Raw genomic sequence first — 22,380 nt, forward strand, 5'->3', positions numbered from 1 at the left:
CTAATCTTTCCTAGTTTATTTAAAACCAGTAAGTATCTAGAACTGCTGGCCAGACTCTTTGTTTTTGCATACCTTTGTATTTGTGTCACCTAAGATCTGGTAACGAGGACTTTCTGATCTTGAACTTGCTAAAAGGCACCAGTGTGCCATCACAGTCATTTGGACAGCTGCTACAACAGGCGTATACTGACATGCCTACTCAAGTGTAGTGCAGGCTACAGAAAACACGAGGCTGGAGCACATGATGTACAAGCAGGAACTGCGGGAGCTGGGTTTGTCCAGCATGGAAAGGACACTACAAGATGTAACAGCACTACCCAAGGAGGCAGTGAGGAGATGCTAAAGACTTTTCTTGAAGTTCTGCAACAAAAGGATAAGTGGCAATGGCCACAAGTTGCAATAAGAAATTCCAGCGACGTGGAAGGAAAATCTTTCACTTAGAAAATGGCTTAGTACTGGTACAGCTTGGCATAATGCCTGGGGACCCTCTAGCCTTGGAAATACTCTAAATTCTTGTGAGTCCCTGAGCAGCCAGATTGTTAGCCTACCTAACCTCAAGTAGTTGTTGGACTTGATGGTCTCCAGATATCCATTCCAAAGTTTTTCTGTGATTCAAAGAGTGGTGGTTTACTAGGTGTGCCCATGCAGCCCTATCAGTCCTGACTCAGGGTTCAAGTTTAACTCAAAAACCTATTTGGAAGTAGGGAAGAAGTGAATGTCACTGCTCATCTTCTGCTTCCTTCCACAGAATGAAGCTGTTATGTCCGCTGCTCATGTGGACATAATAGCTTCATTCTGTGGAAGGAGAAGACTTGGAATCCAGACTGTCCTCAGTCTCAAGGAACCCATGGACAGAGCTATCAGTATAAAAGGTATGTTGAAACTGGTTTATGAGTTACAAGCAAAATTGTTTTCCTTCTGGTCCTGTGCCTTTTTGCAGATGAGGATGCCTAACTCTGTTGTCTTAAGATTTGTGCGCTGAAGACCAGGAGACCTCCACTTCTGGATCATACTCCTCAGATTAAGTGCATTGATTTTAATGATCTCTGGAGTAAAATACATGAGCAGTTCTGGAAGTCCTCTTAGCTTTCATTGTTATGCTTAAGACACGTTTTTCCATCATGCAGTGCTTATTTCACAGGAGTAAGCTGATCAAGGATCATGCAAGAGACAGAGCTTCAGTTACACCTGAGAGTGTCCAAATGCAGCAGAGCAATGCTCAAGTGCTGAGATGAATTGGGTCTCAAACTCCTACATGTAGAAGAGAGTGGTGGCAAGCTGCTTTTCTCCTGAACCTGCAAGACATGACCACAGCCTTTTTGTGAAGAGATTATTTCTGTTTTCCATATGAAGTTCTTACTAAGACAATGGGATATGAACATAATAAGCAATTCCATATTTAGGTATTAATGACTTTGTCATTGTTTAATGTACCTTACTCTAGTGCAGAAAAACACAGATATGTGACAACAGGCCTTGCAAACTAAATTTATCCTTCTATAAAATCCACCCACGTAGAAGATATTCAAGAAAAGCTCCATCACATGCTGAAATCTGTGAAACATAAAAGAACCATGGGAAGTAAATTAATTTAAATTAATAACAGTATATTGTTCATATTGTACTGGGAGGGAATGACACAAGAAATCACAGAAATCCGTTAAAGAGCGTGGAATTTCAAGACTGGGGTTTTTCCTGTGTTTTAGTTTTTGGGTGGTTTTTTTTAATTTTTAATTCTGAATATTGTCAGCATTATTCTAGGAGACCCTGTAGCTTCTTCTCCTGAAGTGCATTCACTTTAAACAACTGCGAAACTCTTTCTGTACAGATCTGTTAAGGAAAGCTAGTAAGAAATATTCATTCTGGATAGAGAAAACTTTTTTTTCCCAATTCTCAGAAAAAAAAAGTGCATTTGGTAGTAATGTTGCTAGTGGCATAATATGAAGGCAAGCACTTTGTATAGAGCCCGGGGTTTTTTTATTTATGCATGCTGCACTATTACAGTTTATACTTTGTTTTTTTCCTATTTGTAATTCTTGGTTTTTTATAACAAAACTATCATTGGATTTTATCTTCTAAATTCTGTCCTGATCTATTTGGTATTAACCATGATCAGCACAATGTTTTCCAGTCTTCTTCAAAGCAAATAGAAATACCCTTGTGACATAGCATGTTTCTGGTTCTGTGTGTTAAAAAAAAATATATTCAGCCTTATAATGGCATAATGAGAGTAATTTTCTTAATGAAGCATGTGAGCTGACTTGAACTACTTATTCTTCTAGATGTACCTCGTCACAATTTGTTTCTAAGAACCTTCTTACCCAGTATCAGGCATGGTTCTGTCTCTGGACCTCCTCTGCTCTATTGCTGTTGTTTTAAAGTGCCCAAGATTAGTAGAAAGAATGCAGAAAAAAGAACATAATATGAAGCTGAACAGAGAAAAATTACCTGATTCTCACATGATTTTCCTTTAAAAGACCTGTTTGATGCTGTTGTAACATCTAAAAGACATGATGCTGTGCTGCTTCATTAAAACTTCATGCAGTGACATTAGAGCTCAGTGGAATCTTTGATTACCTGCTTAATAATCAGATTAAACCAGTTTGCCTTTGTTGGCAGTGTAATCATAATCTCTATTTAATCAAATTACAGGTGGTGGTTTGTTTTGTTTAGCTTCTCTGGGTTATTTTTTCTTCAACTTGTCATTTAACCAGAAAGTTAACTGGTTAAAATTGTTCCAACTAAAATTCATTGAGTAAGAAACATTTCTTTGGTCTTGGATGTGATGAGTGGAATACGAGTGCTTGTGTTTCATGGAATTATAGAGAGTTCTTTTGACTTTAAATGATAAACACCCCTCCCTTCTTTCTGCTTATATTCCTAGAGTGAATATGGTGAATGCCTTTTCCTGCTCTACTGTTTTTACTGGGGATGGCATAGCACTTAATTTATTCTTGCTTTCATATAATATCCTCTTTTGAATGTAAGACTCAGAGAATCTGTGCATGTTTACAATCCAGTTGTATCTTTTTTAAGAAAAGGAAAAAAAATCCTTCAGTATTTCTTTTTTGTGGGGAAATTTTGATTAAGTTTGAGATTACTTTCTGTTGACCCCATTAACTTTTGAAGTCCCTTAAATGGCATTCTGATGTAGGCCAAACAAGGGGAGAACTTCTGAAAAATAGCTTTAATGAACCTAAGAATCATCATGTTACGTAGTGTGATAGATGTGGAGTTTCAGGCAATAACCAAATTTGACTTTGCAGATCAGTTTGCTTCATTTGGCATACCAGTCAAATGGCTAAAAGAATTGCAGTGACTCTCAAAACTCATCTTGTCACACGTCGATCATTTCTGTCTGGTTACAAATATGTTAATCCTGTAATGACATCATGAAAAATAGCTCTGTGGAAAGGAGGGGACACGTGTCAAGACATGTGGATTCAGCAGTGCTTCACACAGGAATGTAGCACCCAGAGTTTGTGAGTCTTCATCCAAAAGTTATCCCTGGGGAAATAGTTTTCTATTACAGTTAGCCTTCCAGATTCTTGATTTATTTTTTTCCTTTCAGTGCTTTGCATGTTTAAATTTTTATATTTAATAATTCACAACATAAATGGTTTTTGTAATTTAGTTGATTTTAATATTTGAGTGCTAACATTTGAATAACCCTTACAGGGTTTTGGGCAAGAAAAGTGGCAAAATACAAAAGGAAGAAAATACTGCTTGGTTCTGAAACTCGTATTTAAAGATATTCCCCACAAAGGGTTAACGAGCTAATTACTAAGGGGGGATAGAAGCATTTTGTGCAGAAAGATTTAAAAGACTTTGAGGCTGAGCATGGTAGAGTTAAGATGTGTCTTACCAGAATGTTATTTCATTCAGACTGCTGAAAAGCTTTTCTGAACTGAAGATACATCGCCTTTCCATTTTTATCTTGGCTCTGAATTCAATGGAGTCTGATGAAAACAAATATGGAATGTTATCTGCTGTGCAAATATCAGTGCTATTTGTTTGAAAATACTGGCAGTGTTTCTCCTGGATCATGAGGAGGCTGTAGGTATAAGGTATGTAGTAGCAATGGAAAATTTTGTTAAAGGGAAGGGTAGAAAAGATGATTCTTGGTGGTTGAGATAGCAAATTTCAAATGGATTGCACTAAAAGTTAAAATTTGCTTACCTAAAGGATACCTGTGGAGTACATGTTCAGTGAAGCTTTTAATCCAGGTGCAAATAGGCAGATTAGAAAATGTGGGTATTAGTTGGATAGGAGGAGAAAAAACAAAGGTCTTTGCCTTCCCTCTCCTGCCCCTCTGTATTTCTTCCCTTCATGTTTTTTACAGTCTGAATGAACTTCTGACTGAGCTGAAATTTAAGTGGGTATTTTCTTGGTCTTGAAATTTGCATTTTATCTTCAAATTTCATGGGTGGTGTCCTACATTTCAACCAAATTTTCAGGAGTGATAAAAGGGCTTGCATTTAGTAGTTTATTTCACTACTTAACCCTAAATGCTTTTACAAAGGTTAGTTCATACTAATTTCTGAAGCATAAAGTTCTTTGTAGTACCCATGTTGATCACCTGAAACTGAGAATATGAGTCTCTAATGATTCATGCAAACTTGGCATATGGGCAAGTATTGTATTTTCACCTATTGTTCTTTTGGAATGTTTACCTTATGAACAAGCTGATCAATGTTTAGAGTAGACCCAAAACCAAACATGTTGCCTCTTGCAGTGTGTTTGCATTCTTGGCACTTCTGGTTCTTCTCAGAGGCATTAGTTCAATTGAATAATATGGTGTGATCTTAAAAAAAAGTTGAAATTTAGTTTCTGTAGTGAATGCTTTCTTGGAAATAGCTGTTAAGTTTGAAAAGCTGGTATATACTCCTCTCTTACCTTTCTTGGTACAGAAACCTTAAAATGTCAAAGTTAATCTTGTATTACTATTATTTAAAATAGCAGAAAAGATTCATTGTCCTCTCTCATGTAAAACAGGGCTACAGTCTTGGGGGAAAACACATCAGTTCTGGTGCTATAAAAGTCCCAGCTACAGTGACCATGAGCACTGAGCTTTACTTGGTCTGTGATGGTAGAAGCTGGTGAGTAGAGAATAGTGCCTTAGTGTCTATCCCTCGTGGTGTTAACATGCTTATGCACATAACCTTTGCTTGGAAAGAGGCTGCCTCCTATCAGCTGTGAGATACCAGGGGTGAGATCCTCACATGGTTGTGATTTCTAAGTCTTAAGTGAAGGAAAGTGACAGCAGGGCAGTCTCAGCAGTTAATGGAGTTTAAGGAAGACACTGGAAAGCCCAGTAAGTACTTATGGTCATTTATAGCCACTGAGTATCTTCTGACAGATAGGAATTTTGTGGTTGGGTAGGTGTTGGCAGTGAGGTGCCTTAGGTGCAGCCTCTGAGAGGAAAGGCCAGGGCTGTCCCATGCTGGACACAGATCAAGTCTGTGTGGATTTACTGCAGGATGCAGCTGAGCCCCTCAGCCAGGACAGTAGTGTCTCTACTGAAAATAAATTTAAGCAAGGGAATTAAAAAAACCTAAACACACAGGTAGAGAAGAAATAAAGATAGTGAGACACAGCACAGGGAATACAAAGGTTGCAGGAAAAGGAAGAAGTGGATGTGTTGCTCCAGGCCCCTGGAGGAGACTGCAGTGGAGTAGGTATAGAAATAGGTATTTGCCTACCAGTGTGTGCCCCACCAGAGCTCCCTGGTGTTTCCTGAAAGAGCTCCAGCCCACACTGGAGCCTGTGGGAGCAGCCCATGGGAAGGACCATGCTGGAGCAGGGGAAAAGGGTGAGGAGGAAGGAGCAGCAGGACCATCAACTGTTAGGGAGTGATGTGACTGCACATTCCCCATCCCCTTGGGCTGCTGCTGGCTGCTGGGGAAGGCTAGAGCAGTCAGAAACCACAGAAGTGAAGCTGAGCCTTGGCACAGGGTGGGTGAGGGCGGGTAAGGCACTGATGTGGAGGGAAGGTGTTGGTTTAACTTGTCTTGGTTTCTCACTATCCAAACTGTTTTAATTGGTAGTAAGTTAGTTTTCCTAAGGTTAAGTCTGTTTTGCTAGTGCTCATAATTGCTACAATATCTCCCTGTTTCCATCTCAGCCCACTGGTTCTTCATTCTTTTATCTTACCATCATCTCCCTTGTCCCCCTCTTGAGGTGGAATGAGAGCAGGGTGAACATCAGCCAAGGTCAACCCACATGTGGTTCTTTATAGCTAATTATTTCAGAAATAAATAGACAAAGATTTGGGATGTAAGGCAGTTCTCTTACAGTTTATGGGAAATCTACTAAGCTTACAGACTCCACTACTATATATGTCTAGATGAAAGTAGTTATGCAGATGGAATGAATATTTAATGATACCTATCTCGGCAGGTATACATACATATATTTACATGGGTAGATAAAGTCGTATTCAAAGCTCTCTAACTCTGAACACTCAAACTGTTGCAACATTAGGAACAGTTTCTGGTTTCTACCAATTTTCTCTGGTGTTGTGGTCCTTCATGTTTTTCTAGGTATAAAGGTTGTACTTGGGATGGGATAGAGGCTTACAGATAGCTGTTAGTATCTCAAGATTTTTGCCAGGAGGAATGACAATTATAAAATAAATAAAAATCATATAAGTCTCATCTCTGTCAGGAGACACTTCAGGTTGATTTTCTTCCTGCTCAGTCTGAGAGAACATTTGGGGTTTTTTTCATGCACTTTTTTACTGTGCTCTGCCCATATTTCTTTCTATCGTCTCCCAATTACTTAATTATTTTATTCTCTTTGTTGCTAAAGTTTTGCTTTTACTCAAACAAGACACTTCCTTAGTGACTATGAGGTGTGGGTTTCATTGCCTCAGATATTGAGCAATGTTTTTTATATTTTTACCTTCTTCCTCTGAATTTGTACCTGCAGCATGCCTTTTATGGGGAATATGGTATCCAGGAATTCACATCTGTGAGTGCTTCTTGTTCTTGAAGGGTTTTTCCCTGTGCCAGGATTTAAGAATTGGAAGTCTTAAGAAGTATTCTGCCCACATACGCATTCTTACTGTAAGCAGACAGCTGGTACTTCCTTTTCATTATCCACCAGCAGGTAGTAAAAAGAAGGAAATCTGCAATTTGTATGGCCCTGAAGCTCAAGTAAGCTATTCAAATACAGATGGATTTGTGTAGTCTAACAACATGAATTCCTCTCAGGAATTTTGTAAGGGTTTTGTGTAAGTTCTCCTGTATCTGCTTATACCTGTGTGTTCATGCTCATAACCAGAAACCATGGCTTACACTTTTTTATATTTTATTGAGTTTAAGCATATGGTAGGAACTGTATGTTTAGATTCTTCTTAGGCTTTTCTAACATTTCTTAGTAGCAGCAACTTCTGTGACAGGGAGAGTTGCAAGGCAGAATTAAGAACTTGAGCTGCAGGAAATATGTGTTTAGTTGGATAACTTTTCTTGGCATGAATATAAAATGTCTACTGTATGTGGTTTTAATAGGCCATCTTTTAAAGTTATTGAGCAATTTGTTAGGGTTGGCTGAAATCAATGAGCTGTGTGAGAGTCCAGAAAATTCTGCTTTGTTTATATGCTTCCATCACTGGCTTGTAAATTGCCCAAATTGACATTTTCTTTTTGTAGATGAAGAACTGGGACATTAGATGAATATGGTTAAGTATTTGAGCTTTAATTTCACTTGAAATTGGGGCAAAGATAAATATTTGACCATCAGGTTCAAAGCTGTAACAGTGATTTTAAGTAGCTGTGGTTTGCAGTACTTGTATGTTCCTCGATTGTGGCTGGGTATTGTGTTTGTCAGGGTACCTGGGTTTGCCTCTAGAAATGCATCTTAAATCTGAGTGGCATGGACAGATTATGTAATGCAGCACAATTGTTAATTAAATATTAGTCTGTGCAAGCCAATTTTTTTTTTTTAGCTTCCAGCTAGTTCCAGCACATGGCAACTTATCAGAAAAATACTCTCTAGTGCATAGTTTTCAATACAAAGTGTACAAAATGATCCTAGGTGACAAAGGATTATTTAGCAAGGGACTTAGTTTCACTTTTTTCCTCTTTGTTTAATTAAATTCTTTTTTAAACGTGGGCATGCAAAAGAGGTTGCTAAGGTTTCTATCTTCAAGCATATTGTGACAAACATAAGGGATTTCTTTTGGTTAGGTTAGAAATTATTCGGCCTGTCTTTGAAATGCCCATAAGTACTGCAAAGTATAAAATACAAACTGCACATAATAACAGATTTCACCATTATAAAGAGTTCTTTATTAATGCTTTCTTCTCCTCCAGCCGATTCTGGGTAATTTTTGAGGTTTCAAATTGGTTATTTGCTGCAAAGGAGATCCTTCTAAGTTTTGCTGCTCTTCAGGTCTTGATATCTTAGCTTTTAAAACAGTATTGTTACAGATTTTAGTCTGAGCTGTACCACTTACGTGGTTTTAAAGAACAGAGACTTCAAGTCTGAGAGAGTCCCACTCACTGAACCTTGCTGACTCATATTCTTGGATAGCTTGGCTATTATGCATGTATGTGGTTATGCATATGAATATGGAAAATTACCCCTTTATGCCACCTCCTGCATTTGGTTTTGAGAAGCCTAGCACCGTCCACTCTGTTTAAGAAAAAGTCATCTTTAAGACTTAGGATCTTGCAAACAGTATGAAATTGCTGCTCTCTTCCCCCCCTTCCTTTAAAAGCCTGCAGATGGACTTGCTTCTGCAGGGACCTTAATTTAAACCTTACTCTTATTTTCCCTGGCTCTGACAAACACCTTTCTCTTTATCACAATTCTGGACTGACACGCTGCTCTCTGTAAATGCAACTGCTGCTGAACATGCTAAGGTGAACAAGAGAGAAAAAAGAATAAGAGGTAAAATATTTCATTTCATTAAAATATTCTGTACTGTTAGACCTCCTTGCTTTGATCCCTCAGCCTGGTGTATTGTAAGACATTTGGCACTCTGGAATTAATCAATGCTGTTTTTAAGAGACTTGTATTTAAATTGCTCTATGTTTTTTTACAGAGATTAATTAACCTTAGATTCCCAATTATGACAGATATAAGAAAACAGAACATATTTTTCCACTCTAGAAGCAGGAGCACTAGAAGGTTGTAACAAGAAAAATGCTTTTGAAGGCTGGAAAGATTGAAGGTTTCATGGGACAGTTTCTCAGGAGATGCTTGAAGATACCTCAAAAAGCAAATGCAGATGCAATTTTTGGCATCTCTAGTGTGATTTTAAAAATTTGGAACCTTGTCCTCAAGAATTCTGACATCAACTTATTTGATAAAAAATTGCAATATATTTGCAATATATGCAATATTTGCATATGTTTTCATTCTTTTGAGATTATTAACTTAATAATAGACTCTGTATAAAGAGGGATAATGTTTCCTGAGTGGTGGGTGATATACTCTAAATAGAGAACTTTTCTTTTCCCTTGAATGAAATAGAGTAAAACAAAAAACAAATAAGGTTTTTTTTCCCCTCTGATAAATATATGGCTCTCATACACAGGGATGACATCTGGCAAAAAACAATGGGATATTTGTGATATTTACCTCTCTGGAAATGCAGCAGGTATGTCCAGAATTTTGCAAGCAATTTTTTTTTTTTTTTTTGCAATTTTGCAATATTCTTTTTATTAATCTGAAGTACCTACCAATACTTCCCAGTTGACCACTAGCTAACGTTGTGGTCATATCAGTGGTCCATTATAAAGAATCTGTAAAGTATTCCTGCTGGAAACAAGTCTAAAAAAAGCACATTTGAGACAATTATTTCAGGAAGCCCTAAGTAGGCTATGCTGTTGCATAGCAACAGAGCCAGGCAGTCCTCAGTCTCTAAAGTAGTCAGTGTACACATGGGAACAGAATGCAAAAATGATGGAAACCTTGAAAAATGTAAGGCTGAGAATAGGAGAAACCAAAGTGAAATGATGTACAATATAAAATGTGAATATATTTTGTGAGATATAATAAATTGAACTGCTTTTAAGTTAAAAAAAACTGAAATGCTGTTAGCCAAATTGTTAGCTTTTTTTTTTTTTCAGCTTCTAGATAGTAATTAAAAGGCAGAATGTCTGATGGCTGAGACAACTAATTCAAATGTAAAGTAGGTTTTAAATGCCTTCCACAGGACAAAAAAAAGGATGGGAAAGGCAATTGGTTATTAACAAATCAAAAAGCTGACCAGATAAACCAGGAATGTGAACATCCATGTGCCACAATGCATTAATCAGTATTTTATAAATTGCCTTTTCCATCTTTTTTTTTCCTCTCTTCCAGGCATTGAAAATATACTTTAGATGTCTTGTGTTCACAGGTCTTCAGGCTAGCCCAGTGATATTTATCGTTGCAAATACTGAAAAATGTGATGTCATTGGGTGTATTTTTGGAAACTCCAAGCTTGCACGTGAAATGTGAGATCTTCACAGAAGCAAATTATCCTATAGCAGCTTTATTTTTTTTGAGAGGTAATTGATTTGCTTTATTAAAAGCAAATAGGAACCAATATTTAATATTTAGAAATACATGGCTGTGGTTATCTTGCTATCAAGAAAAGGCAAATCTTTTCCTTTCAGCACAGTGTTTGCCACTGCCCAAAAAGAAACAGTAATAAGCTCAAGCTTTTCTGTTCTGGATGCTGCAACACATACTTTGTTGATGAGTCATGACTGCATGATTTTAAAAGGTGATCACATGCAAACAGTTGAGCTATTTCACCAGAAATTGCTGAAAAGATATGTAATACAACAAATGCTGCTTCTCTTTAGCAGCTTACGTTACCCTAAAGATTTGAGGAAAAGTGCCTTGGAGGGGGGGCAGCTGTGCTGTTTGTTTTAATAATAAGGAAGAGTTTAAGGACAACTTAACTGTAGAGCATTTAGATAGCTTGAATATTTGATGGCCAGACTACACCATTGTACTGAAACATTGAAGAATCCTAGCAAATAGGTGTGGAAGAAACCTTATGAAAATGCTGGAGCATCCTCCTGTTATGAATGCTGTCATGATACTGCTATCTAGACATTTTCTTCTTGCTGTTCTAACTTCATGCTTTCCCTTTCAAAGGCTTTGTTACCTGCAGACAGCTGTTGTAGATGCTGTAAACAGATCAGTCAAATTGACAGAGTGCTGAGCATCACAAAATGCAAACTTCAGCTGACTTGGGGATGGGAGAGACCCATTGCAATGGGGGAGCCAAGCCCTGCATTCAAATCAGTGGCCCTGTGTCAAGTCCTTGAGCCAAGTTATGCCCCTGGGAGCTTTTTGGTAGAGCAGCTGGAAAAGTCCACCACAGTCTTCCTTTTTGGTTGTAAACTGGTTTCTCTAACTGAGCTCTTGAATTATCTAAGGCAATTGCTGCTTCCTCTCCATCTCCACATGCTTTTTTTCTTCATTTCTGGTCTTGTTCTGCAGACAGACTACCCTTTCTGGATGCTGCCTCCCCACCTGAAATCTGATTCTTTCACATCCATATTGTGTTCTTATAAGGCCATCATATTCCTCTAGCCCAGCATATGCATAGGTAGGTCCTGGCAATGCTGATCAATATCTTCTTGCTAGCCATTACCTTTACTGATGTTTTAAAACAATGAAGAGCAAGCTCTTACACTTTGCATAACACAGCTGTATTTTGCATAACAAACTATTTTACCAGGTTGGGTATAAGTTAATATAGAAGAAATGGGCTACATTTCTTGGCTTGTAATAAAAGAGCATGAATCTTCATGTTAGTTTCATGGTTTGCTGTTAGGAATTTCAACAACTGTAATTAATTACTTAGTAATGTTTAGCCATTCCAATCTATAATTCAGCTGAGTATTTGAGCCCTTATAAAGAAATGGAGGCTGCCTTGTGCTATGGAGCTATCTTTTGGAAAACATAGCTGGTTCCCATTTAAATGGAAAAGTGCACCTCAATGTACTGCCTACAGTCTTTATGCCACTTCTTGTTTGTTTGTTGGATTTTTTGGTTGTGTTGTTTTCTGTTTTGTTGGGGTGGTTTGTTGCTTTTTTTTGTTTTTTGGGTTTTTTTTTTAATGAGAATGAAGGCTTTTTCTTTTGTTTGTTTAGGTTTTGTTTTAGTTTTGGGTTTTTTTTTTTGGGGGGGAGGCATGTTGGTGTTACTGGTTTTACCTCAAAAGCCATAGTACTAGTAGAGTAATATCTTACAAAATGTATAACTGCAAAGTAAAACAAAAAAAAGATAGTGAGGGAAATAGATCTTACATGGATAAGCATTTTATGGATGCTGAATTAGAAAATTCAATGGGCCAGAATCCTTTTAGGGCATCTAGAGTTAGGATTCATAGAATCATATGATACCAGGTTAAAAGGGGACTTCAAGGATCTTGAAGGCCAACCTCTCTTGGCAAAAGCATCTCTAGACAAGACGGCCCAGCACCCTGTTCAGCTGAATCTTATAGGGGTTGAATACTACGGAATCCACCTCTGCCCTGGAGAGATTATGCCAGTGGCTGTGTGTTCTGATTGTAAATAATGTTCCTCTAGTATCCAACTGGAATCTCTCCAGTAGTAACTTGTATTCATCACCCCTCATCTTTTCCATGACTCGTAAAAAGGGAGTCTCCATTTTGTTTCTAGCCATCCCTCAGATACTGAAAGATGGTGATAAGGTGTCCTCTAAAACCTCCTTTCCTCATGGCTGAACAAATGCAGTTCTCATGGTCTAAAGATCTCATTCTTAGCCCCTTCCACAGCATTAAACTTCTACCAGAAATTGGAAATCTGTTTCATAGAAAACCATTAATCTGAGTGGCTTCCACATCACTGCCTGTATACCATTGATTGGAAGGCTCACAGCTGTCTGTGGGTAATTCCCAGAATTATCTTGCTATCAGAGCTTCAGTTAAACCTGTGTTTTTTGGTTTTTTGTAAGGAAGACAGTGGCTCACAGCAGTTTGGCCCAAAATATTTGCAGGTTACTGATCATTACGGTTCAGTGTTTTGGGGTTTTTTCCCCTATGAAGCCATATACAGCCTGTTGTATGCAGCAGTGACTAAAAGAGACAAAAATAGTCTCTGCAGTGCTTATATCAGGTTCTCTAAGGAACAGAGTCTCACCTAATGAGACCTGTGTTGATCAATACCTTTAAATCACCGGCTGTGAATGCTGGCACTACTAATAGAAGTGTCTGAGAGAATAAACTCAATTACAGCATGAATCCTGATTTAAAGGCAAGGTTAGGAGCTTCATGAGCAAAGCCCACACAAATTTCCCTCCCCCCTAATCCTCATGCCCTCTACTAAACATCCTGATCCTGAGCAGACATAAACTTCACATTTCTACAGCAATTCTTGTCTTTTCTGCAGGGAGTGTTTCCAAGCTGCCAGTCAGTTATGAATTCTCAATAGACTGGTCTTTTCCAGTAACCCAGCAGCTGAGGAAGAGCCCGTTTTTATTGTTGAGGGGTGATTTTTGTGACATAGTCTTCATGACAAAAATAATTATTTCATCTCACTGTTCTTTCAGAAATGCTTCTGATTTGCCATATAAAGACCCCAATAGACAGGCTTTCTCCAAAGGCTGAAACCAGTCCTTTTGGGCAAAGACTTTATTTGTTTAGTGTAGTGTTCTGCCTGTGTTCCTTGGTTCAGAGCACCACAGCATTCTAACGTGCTGCATACCTGGCCTCATCCTCCCAGAACCTTAAAACGTGGACCTCCTTTCAGCTCAGATGGATGTGTGAATGCTCATCAGGGCTGCCAGGTGTGTGTCACATGAGGAGCTGAAATGCTCTCACCTGGCTTGAGGCCTTTATCCATCTCTGTGATTAAAAGGTGCTTGCAATGCATTTAGTTGTTCATAGAGAGTATCAGAGTATCCTGAAAAGTAGTGCTTTAACTTGCTCCTTCACAAGCCAAGAGGTTCATTCACAAACTGCAAGTAAAAAGTCACACAGCAGTGGATGCCTTTTTTCACAAACATGTTGCCTGCCATTAGTGTTCTTTAGGTTAGGCAGGGAACAGTGATGGAAGATTCTAGGTCACCCTCTTCTGCTCCCCAACATAGTGTCCCTATGTAGATATTTAAATCCTGTGATTAGTTTCTTCCATAGGGTGTTAATTTCAAAATATCAAAACATTCATTGCTATTTTTTAATTACTCCCAGAACCATCAATGATATCTGCACCCAGTTTCATGGAACACTGGAAGCTGAAACTAAATTTGGGAATTTAGATTAAGTGGTGGATGAAAGACCAAATTCTTATGGTTATGGGCATAATGAAATTTGCCTGGGCAAGGACATGGTAAGAACTGTAACTATTTGGCTTTTAGTTTTGTAGATCTCTTTAGGAAAACTGCAACTTAGATAACATAGAAGGAAAACCTATTAATTGTCTTTGTGAATGATCTCCTTGTATAGGTTGTGAGCTGAAGGAGATCTCACTTCATAGCGCTTTTTTATGCAGGTTTAAACAAGCTAATTTTTTTCTGAAAAAAATTTCAGGTGGTGATTTTCTTTGTTCTGTTTTATTGTTTAGCCAGTTTAATTGCCTATTAATTTCTATTAAGATCTTAGTAGTCCTAGGATGGCTATGTATAGAATGTGCACCCTAAAAGTATGCTAATTGTCAACTGTAAGTAACCTGTTCTGCATTACTGTTTCAAGGAGCTGGTCACTTCAGAAATATCAGACAGAAAAAACTACATGAGAGATTTTCAAAGTGCAGATTAAAATACTGCCCAGCTTGGTATCTTGCATTGTTATTAATATTTTCTTTAATTTGCTTTCAAGAGTTAATTCTATTTTTCTGTTCATCTGTGTCTGTGCAAAAACACATTGTTACATAACACAATAGATACAGTCTCTGTGGAACAAAAACTGCTTTTGTTAAATTGTTCCTCTGATTTTACTTTCAGCTTAGAAGACCATGCATAAGGTAGAAATCTAGGTACAGATTGCTGTGGAATAGATCTGTATTGTCACTAGAAAGAGCCCTGTAGTCCTGTTTCTTAGGCTAGATTTGGAACCAAAATTTGTTTTAAAAGCATAATTATACATCTTCTCTAAATCAGACATGCTATTAAATGACAAATTTTTTTTTTTTTTTGTTCCCTTGTGAAAGCTGAATATAGATAATTACATTTAAATAATGTGCTGATCGTGATACAACATTTAGCAGCCAAAGCCTGGGAGAGTTTTATTTGAAAATCTTTTATTTGATGCTGCCATTAAGCATAGATGGAGAAAGAGCCGGAGCATACATTGAAGGATTTTTTCTCTTAGCCTTACACGGCAGGTTTGCCAAGAAAATGGCAGCTCTCTGGTGCTTGCCAGCAGCATGTGCCAAGTTCATAGACAAGCTGTATGGATGTCAAGTGCCTGCTCTTGTTCTGTCTTCCTTTTGAAATAATAATGAAACCAATTAGCACAGGTACTTCAAATTCACTTGGGCTTCTTTTAGGTATCTAGTCCCTTAAACAGACTTAAATTCAACAACCCTAAGTACCTCTGACCCATAAGCAGTAGAGACACTGATTTTTAATTCATGCTGGTATACCACATAATTTCTGTACTTTTCCTCCCAAACCCTTGAGAGCAGTGACACTGTGTATTACTGGGTTTCACTGAATGATTATGGAACACAGTTTAATTTGGATTACATTTGTGAACTCATCAGTAACTTTTTAGGGTTGGGTTTGTTTTTTTTTTCAGTTACAGAGATTTGACTGTTTTCTTCAGAGACTTTTGGGATAACATTTTCTATATATAGCATGGAAATGGAAAATTTAACATAAAATGGATTGTGGAGTTAAAGGAGTATTCCATTAAATTTCTGAAAACGCAAATACTGATCCTTTCTGTACCTGATAAATTATAATGTTCTCATCATAGAATCATTAAGGTTGGAAAAAGCCTCTAAGATGATCAAATCTAACCATTAACCAAACATCACCATCTTCACCACTAAAACATGGCCCTAAATGTCACGTCTACACATCTTTTGAACTTTTCCAGGGATGGTGATTGACTGCTTCCCTGGACAGCCTTTTCCAATGCCTGACCACCTTTTCAGTGAAAAAAACTATTCCTAATATCCAATCTAAACTGCCCCTGGTGCAAGTTGAGACCATTTCCTCTCATGCTGTCATTTGTTACTTGGGAGAAGAGACCGACCCCTGCCTGGCTACATCCTCCTTTTAGGCAGTTTAGAGTGACAAAGTCTGCCCTGAGCCTCCTTTTCTCCAGGCTAAGCACCCCCAGCTCCCTCAGCCACTCCTCACAGGATTTGTGCTCCAGACTCAGCCCCAGCTGTGTTGCTCTTCTCTGGACACTCTCCAGCACCTCAGTGACCTTGCCATGAGGGGCCCAGAACTGAGCACAGGATTCAGGTGCAGCCCTCCCAGTGCCAAGTACAGGGGACAATCACTGCCCTGGTCCTGCTGGCCACAATGTTTCTGATGCAGGCCAGGATGCCATTGGCCTTCTTGGCCACCTGGGCACTCTCTGGACCATGTTCAACAGATATTGACCAGCATCTCCTGGTCCTTTTCCACTGAGCAGCTTTCCAGCCACTTTTCCTCCAGCCTGTGGCATTGCATGGAGTTATTCTGATTCAAATTAAGGACCCAGCACTTGGCCTTGTTGAACCTATCCTTGGCATCCTTCTTTTCTCCTTCTGCATTCCTTGGATACTTACTCTACTCCTTGTGTTCAATACAGAATATTCATTAACAATACAGGCATGTCTTGATAGACTGGATAAAATCCGAGGTAACAGCTCTACCATTCTCATCCTCTGTAATTTCTTCAGTAAATAATTTTCAGCACAACTTTTTGTGAGGAAAGAGTTTGGAAGGGAAAGAGAAAAAAGTCTAAGATAACCACATTTATAGGTGTTTATGAAATTGAGAATCTGAGGAAATAAAAGAAGCTCTATGAAAATCACCTGGGCTGTGATGCAAACTCTAACCCATTATCAGGCATAGTGACTCTACATGGGAGGAAAGGTAAAGCATAGCTGGGGGGGATTTTTGATGGGATAGTATCTTATCAGTTACCAAGGGATCCAATCTTGCAACAGCAGGTTTCATTAATCCTTATTCTCTCAGAGCTCCTTTCTGCAGTTTGCTGGTTCATTGGCAGAAGCAGTGAGGTTTGCAGCCCTCTTGTTTCAGTTTAATTTCACATAGCAGGTTTTGCAACTTTTTGAAAAATCTAAATTCGTAGAACTAGTAGGACTGTGACCACAATCTTTAATGCAGGAGTACCTGTTAATGCAATTATTTAGAAAATTCAAATTATATTTCAGCGTTATTACCAAATTCCACTCCTTCCACAGAGATTGAAGGGGGAAAAAAGATTTTTTTGAAGTGAATGTTAATTCCTTAATGACTGGTTCAGTGAATAAGTACAAGCTGCTGGGCACTGAGCCATTCATTGGAAGGGGAGCTCTTTGGTGATGTCAGCACAGTTCCATATTTATTCAGTAATGTCTCAAGATAATGCCAATACAAAACAGAATGGTATTTGTTATTTAGGAGGAGACACAGGAAAATTTGGAAGTGTCATAAATGTATGTTTGATAACATTATTTTTTGATCAGAATATTGTTAGTAATCCCATATTGAGCGTACAGAAAATGAACATTTAAAAAGTTTTCTTCAAGCATATTTTCCCATGCCTTTATAGCTTGTTTTGTAGCTGAAACTAAATAAGCTTGAGATTTCCCCTGGTGTTCTCCATTTTTATGGAATGTTTCAAGAGCACTATAATCTTACAGAAGCATATTCTGTGGAGTGCAGTTTGTACATCCAGGGAATTTCTCATGGAGTACAACCTAGATTATTTTGCAAGTCTTACAGCCCTGCAGCTTGTTCCACCTCAGTTATAGTCTTCTCTAGGTATTCTGGGCCTGATGCACTCATATACACCTTTCAAAGAAGAAAAGAAAACAACTCTGTGGTGTTTTTTTCTATGCTAAAAATAAATTAATGTCTTCATGGGGATGATAGCTATGGACTGGTCCTTCACTAATATGAAATCCAAGCATGTAAGGCTACTGATTGCTTTCATGGTTTGCACTTCCTTTTCTACAAGTCAGTTGCAATAAAAAGCATGCATAAATATAAGGGATTTCTGCTTAAAATCTTTTCGTCTCTGATTTTGGTGAATGCTATTCAGTGAATGGGTCAGATAAGTCTGCAAACTTGTGCTATTTTCTTATAAAAACTGTCCTCACTGTTTTCCTTCACCTTTGCAAGCTACATGCTGCATTACTACTACATGGTTGATATATTTGGCATTACAGTATCTGCACCTTGGGCAAAGAACAAATGGTAGACTTCCCACTTGATTCAGTATTCTTGCAGTGTTTCAATAAGAGGGCACTTCAGAGGAAGAAATGCATGTGGGCTCATTCTCATGAAAGCTTTTGTTATTAAACAAAGGCATTGGGCTATTTTATATGTGTCAGGCAGGCTTTCAGTCAATGCTGACCTCTTTTCCCTCCCTAGGTGGTGGTGTTAGGTTTTGTGGGTTGATTTTTTTTTTTTTTAATTGTTGATTTGTTGGAGTTTTTATTTCTGTGCTGGTTTGGTTTTTTTAAGCAGTTTCCTGTATCATAGTGGTTGATCTTAAGAGTTAAATTAGCCTGTCAGCCATTCAGTGTTTGGCATGGGACACCAAAGCTTGATAGCAATGAACTTCTTTTCAAGTCAGTCAGTCTTGCAATGATACTTGGTGTAGTTATATTTAGGCTAAATAAAATATGGTGTAGAAGTCTTTTCTTGGCTTCTCACACACATCATATATACACCCTCATACAGCTGACTGAATTTGGGGAGGTGAGGAATGGGATGAAGATAAGGAGTGAACAGGGTTTGTAAAGTTATTCAGAGGTGAGGGTGGAGAAGGATTGGCTGTTGTTTTTTTTTTGTATCTATTTTTAAAATAAAAAGTGTTTATCAAAAATGAGGGGGTTTTTTGTTTATTTGAAGAGAGAAATCTGAACCTTTTGCTGCTGTTAATGTTTTTGATGACTTCAAGAGCTGCTTCAGTATCCAGCACCTGCAGTACTAACTGATTAAAAAGATTTATCCATTCTATGCAAATTTGAAGTTTTGGCTACTTTAGTAATAACAGCTAAAGCCTCTTGCTGTAGGAACCTGTGAGTTGCTGCCTGCATGGCCATGTCCTCTGTCTGCAGTGTGCAGAACCAGAGAAATTCTGCTTGAAATGAGGGAGGCATACAACTGTGGGGAAGCTGCTTTGGTTTAGAGGTTCTGTAGCGTTTCTTTTCTTTAAAGTACTCCTCTGGCAGAAAGCTTCCCTGATTCCCCTATGACATGGAAGGGTAAAACATGAGGAAAGCATGGTTGCCTAGCATTTTGCAGAAAACCTTAGACACGTACGCGTGAAACTACAGTAAAACCAATGTGATCAGGGAGATAAAGTGCTCCTCCCCATACTCTTTAACATTTTATAAATTAAGAAAATAAAATTCTACTAGCTTAGATCTGCAGCAGAGAGGTAATTCTTTCTGTTACCAAGATTGAAATAGCATATTTTATTTCCTGTATCTTTGTCAGATCTTGCATTAGCGCAGATCATCACATTCCATAACGACACAAGAAAAATTGTTTTCTAATGAAAAGAAGTTCTGAGATTATACCTAGCTTACAGAGCACTGCTTTCAAACCTCTGCATTCTAGTTTAGCTATTCTGCTTGCTCTGGTAGCACATCTCCCCTCATTTCAGGAGCATTATGGTAATGCATTTGCATCAGGGAAACTACCACACCAAAATAAATTAGTTGGGCCTGAAAAGGTCTGTATGTAATGCCAAAACTAATACTAACAGGAAAGAAAATATACAAAACACAACAGTGTCTTGTGTATGAGCACAGGGTTCTGCACAAAAGCATTATCAATTTGTACTTTCTTACTCGTTACACTCTGCTTTTTGTAGAAAAGAACTTTGTTCCACCCCCTGCCTACCTCCTACATCTCAGCTAATATTAAAAGCAGAGACAACTGTAAAGAAATTATGTTGCTGAGGTCATTGCTTTTATAAAGTACTCACTATCACTTTATGAAGCATGGAAAATGAAGCTGGTTAAAATACTGTTCAATACAGATGGCATAAAATACACACAGTGGTTTTGCTTTCTACTCTGTTTCTTCTCTAATTTTTCCAAATTTTGAGACTGGCTAACCAGTAAAAGAAGATGGGTCAATCTACCCTGTAATGGGAACTTCTAGTTCTGTTCCTAATTCATGAAGTCAGCTGGTTTTCTGGTGGTCTAAGTGGTGGGGTTTTTTTTCTTTTTTTTCCTCCCATGCAGGTACTGCTATGTGGATATTTGTTAGCAATGACTGATGTGGAATCTACATATGCAGACTTTATTGCTTCAGGAAGAACAGGTAGAAGAAATGCATTACATGACATCCTTGTGTCCTCTCCGGGTGGGAACTCTAGTGAACTAGCCTTAAAGTTATCAGAGCTTGATATAAACAAAACAGGTGAGTATGTTTTGGGATTTTATTATATTTATTTAAAACTAAAATGAGAACTAGTACACAAAGCATGGTTTATGTGCCCTCATTATTCCCTTGTTCCTCAGCAGAAGAAATATTTTTTTTTTCTAATCAACATGGGTTGCCTGCAAAAAGAATCACAGATTTCATAAATTAAAAGGGTGGTTATTTGCAAGTATAACACGTCCCTGAATAAAGAAAAGGTGTTCTGCAGTGAGTGCCTAGTGGCAGGGTCCAAATCAGGATAAATTTTCTGAAAATTAGAGTAAAAGGAAGACAATAAGGAAGTCTTTATTAAAGACCAAGTCTGCATAATATCCTTTATAATGGATCTCTCTGATTTGAAGCCTGTAGGAGAAGCCATGTGTCTGCTGAAAGGTTGTTGGGAATTTAACTTTTTTACAGCTGCCAAAGGACAAAGCAATCGAAATGCATTGATGTTTGTTTTACCTGGATCTTTGTTTCTGAGTAAATTGTCTCTTTCTCTTTTCTGCTGATAGTTATCCTTCTTTAAGGTGATAAGCAGTAATACAGTCCTAAACCTTTAATATTACTAACAGTTTTAAATGCTTCCACAAATTCAGCTGAGGGAGGGAGAGTGGACCTTACATGAAATAAAATAGTAATACGACAGGGTATTTATTTTTGTTTTATATGAGTAACAGCCAATGAATGGATCTTAAAAATATTAGAAAGCCCTTTTCAGATGTTAGGGAAGGCATAGTTTTACTTATTTTAATAACAGCAGAAGACAATAAATGCAGCAAAGAAGAAACTGTTGATAAGCAGTTGCCCTATTTGTGCACATACTTTTCTCAGAGATAAAGACAAGAGTTCTGAGGAGGAGTCTCTTTGCAGGACAGTCAAATGTGAGCAGCATGGTATTGAGGTAGTTGTAGTGTTGTTTTAAAGGAGGGCTTCTTTTTTTCGCTTCTGGACTAATGTACATCATAAGTCATTCCTTTTGCCAGTTTGGGACCTAGGGATTCTATATGCAGGCAATTCTAGCTGGCCAGGGCCTTGAGTTTTTTAGTTTTTTAAAAAATTGCTTTATAAGTATGTGTGTAGGTGTGTAGTTTTATTTTAGTACGGACAGGTGTAAAATGTTGGAAAAATAAAAAGTAGGTGTCATTTGAAAGGCATAATGCCAATGTTCAGTCTCAGATTTACACTTATCAAAATCATCTTTGATCTTGTCCATTTAGAATATAAAAACAATCCCTATTTTTAAGTTAAGTAGTGGAGTTCTTATAAGCCTAAAATGTGTTTTCAGGAGTCTCTTTAGTTCTTCTTGATGATCCCTTTTGACTTAATCAAGAATAACTTAATTAATGCAGAAAAACATACAGAGCTGTTCATAAAATTATCTTAGATAGTAGAATTATAGAAACATCTGCATACTTCTTTAGAAGGTTATTCAGTTTCCATTAGATAAAATGAAAACACATTTAAATTCTGCATTATTAGTACACCTAGGGGCCAAGTAAAAGCCTCAAAAAAAAAAAAAAAGACTGGAAAAAGGCATTGTCTTACCTAGCATTCATGTGAGTATTAGTGCATTATCACATCATGTCATTCCAAATCAAGAGGCTAAAAAATGTTTTGCATGTAAAAATCCCAGTTCAGAATATATTAATGCTTGTAGGATGCATATGTGCATCACATCTGACAGGATTAAGAAGAAAACACATTTGGGGGCTATATCTTATTTCTTTCAAGGTGCATGTCAAACAATTTATGCTAAGTACACCTTAATTATATAAATATAGACATCAAGTTTCAATTCTTTCCTTTTATTCCTATTACAGCTGCATGCATTTTCTTGCAGAACTACAAGTGTGTTTG

General features: G+C 37.8%; 1 protein-coding gene across 1 annotated transcript in view; it reads left to right on the forward strand.

Annotated features, from left to right (window-relative positions):
- Positions 1-22,380, forward strand: part of PKIA (cAMP-dependent protein kinase inhibitor alpha) — a 42,345-nt gene that overhangs the window by 15,716 nt on the left and 4,249 nt on the right. The window contains exon 2 of the mRNA XM_059862618.1: positions 20,343-20,520. Coding sequence (XP_059718601.1) covers positions 20,370-20,520 — 151 coding nt within the window. The 5' untranslated portion in view covers positions 20,343-20,369. The remainder of the gene's footprint in view (positions 1-20,342; positions 20,521-22,380) is intronic.

This window comes from Haemorhous mexicanus, chromosome 1, assembly GCF_027477595.1.
Source record: "Haemorhous mexicanus isolate bHaeMex1 chromosome 1, bHaeMex1.pri, whole genome shotgun sequence".
In the NCBI taxonomy this organism is placed as follows: domain Eukaryota; kingdom Metazoa; phylum Chordata; class Aves; order Passeriformes; family Fringillidae; genus Haemorhous; species Haemorhous mexicanus.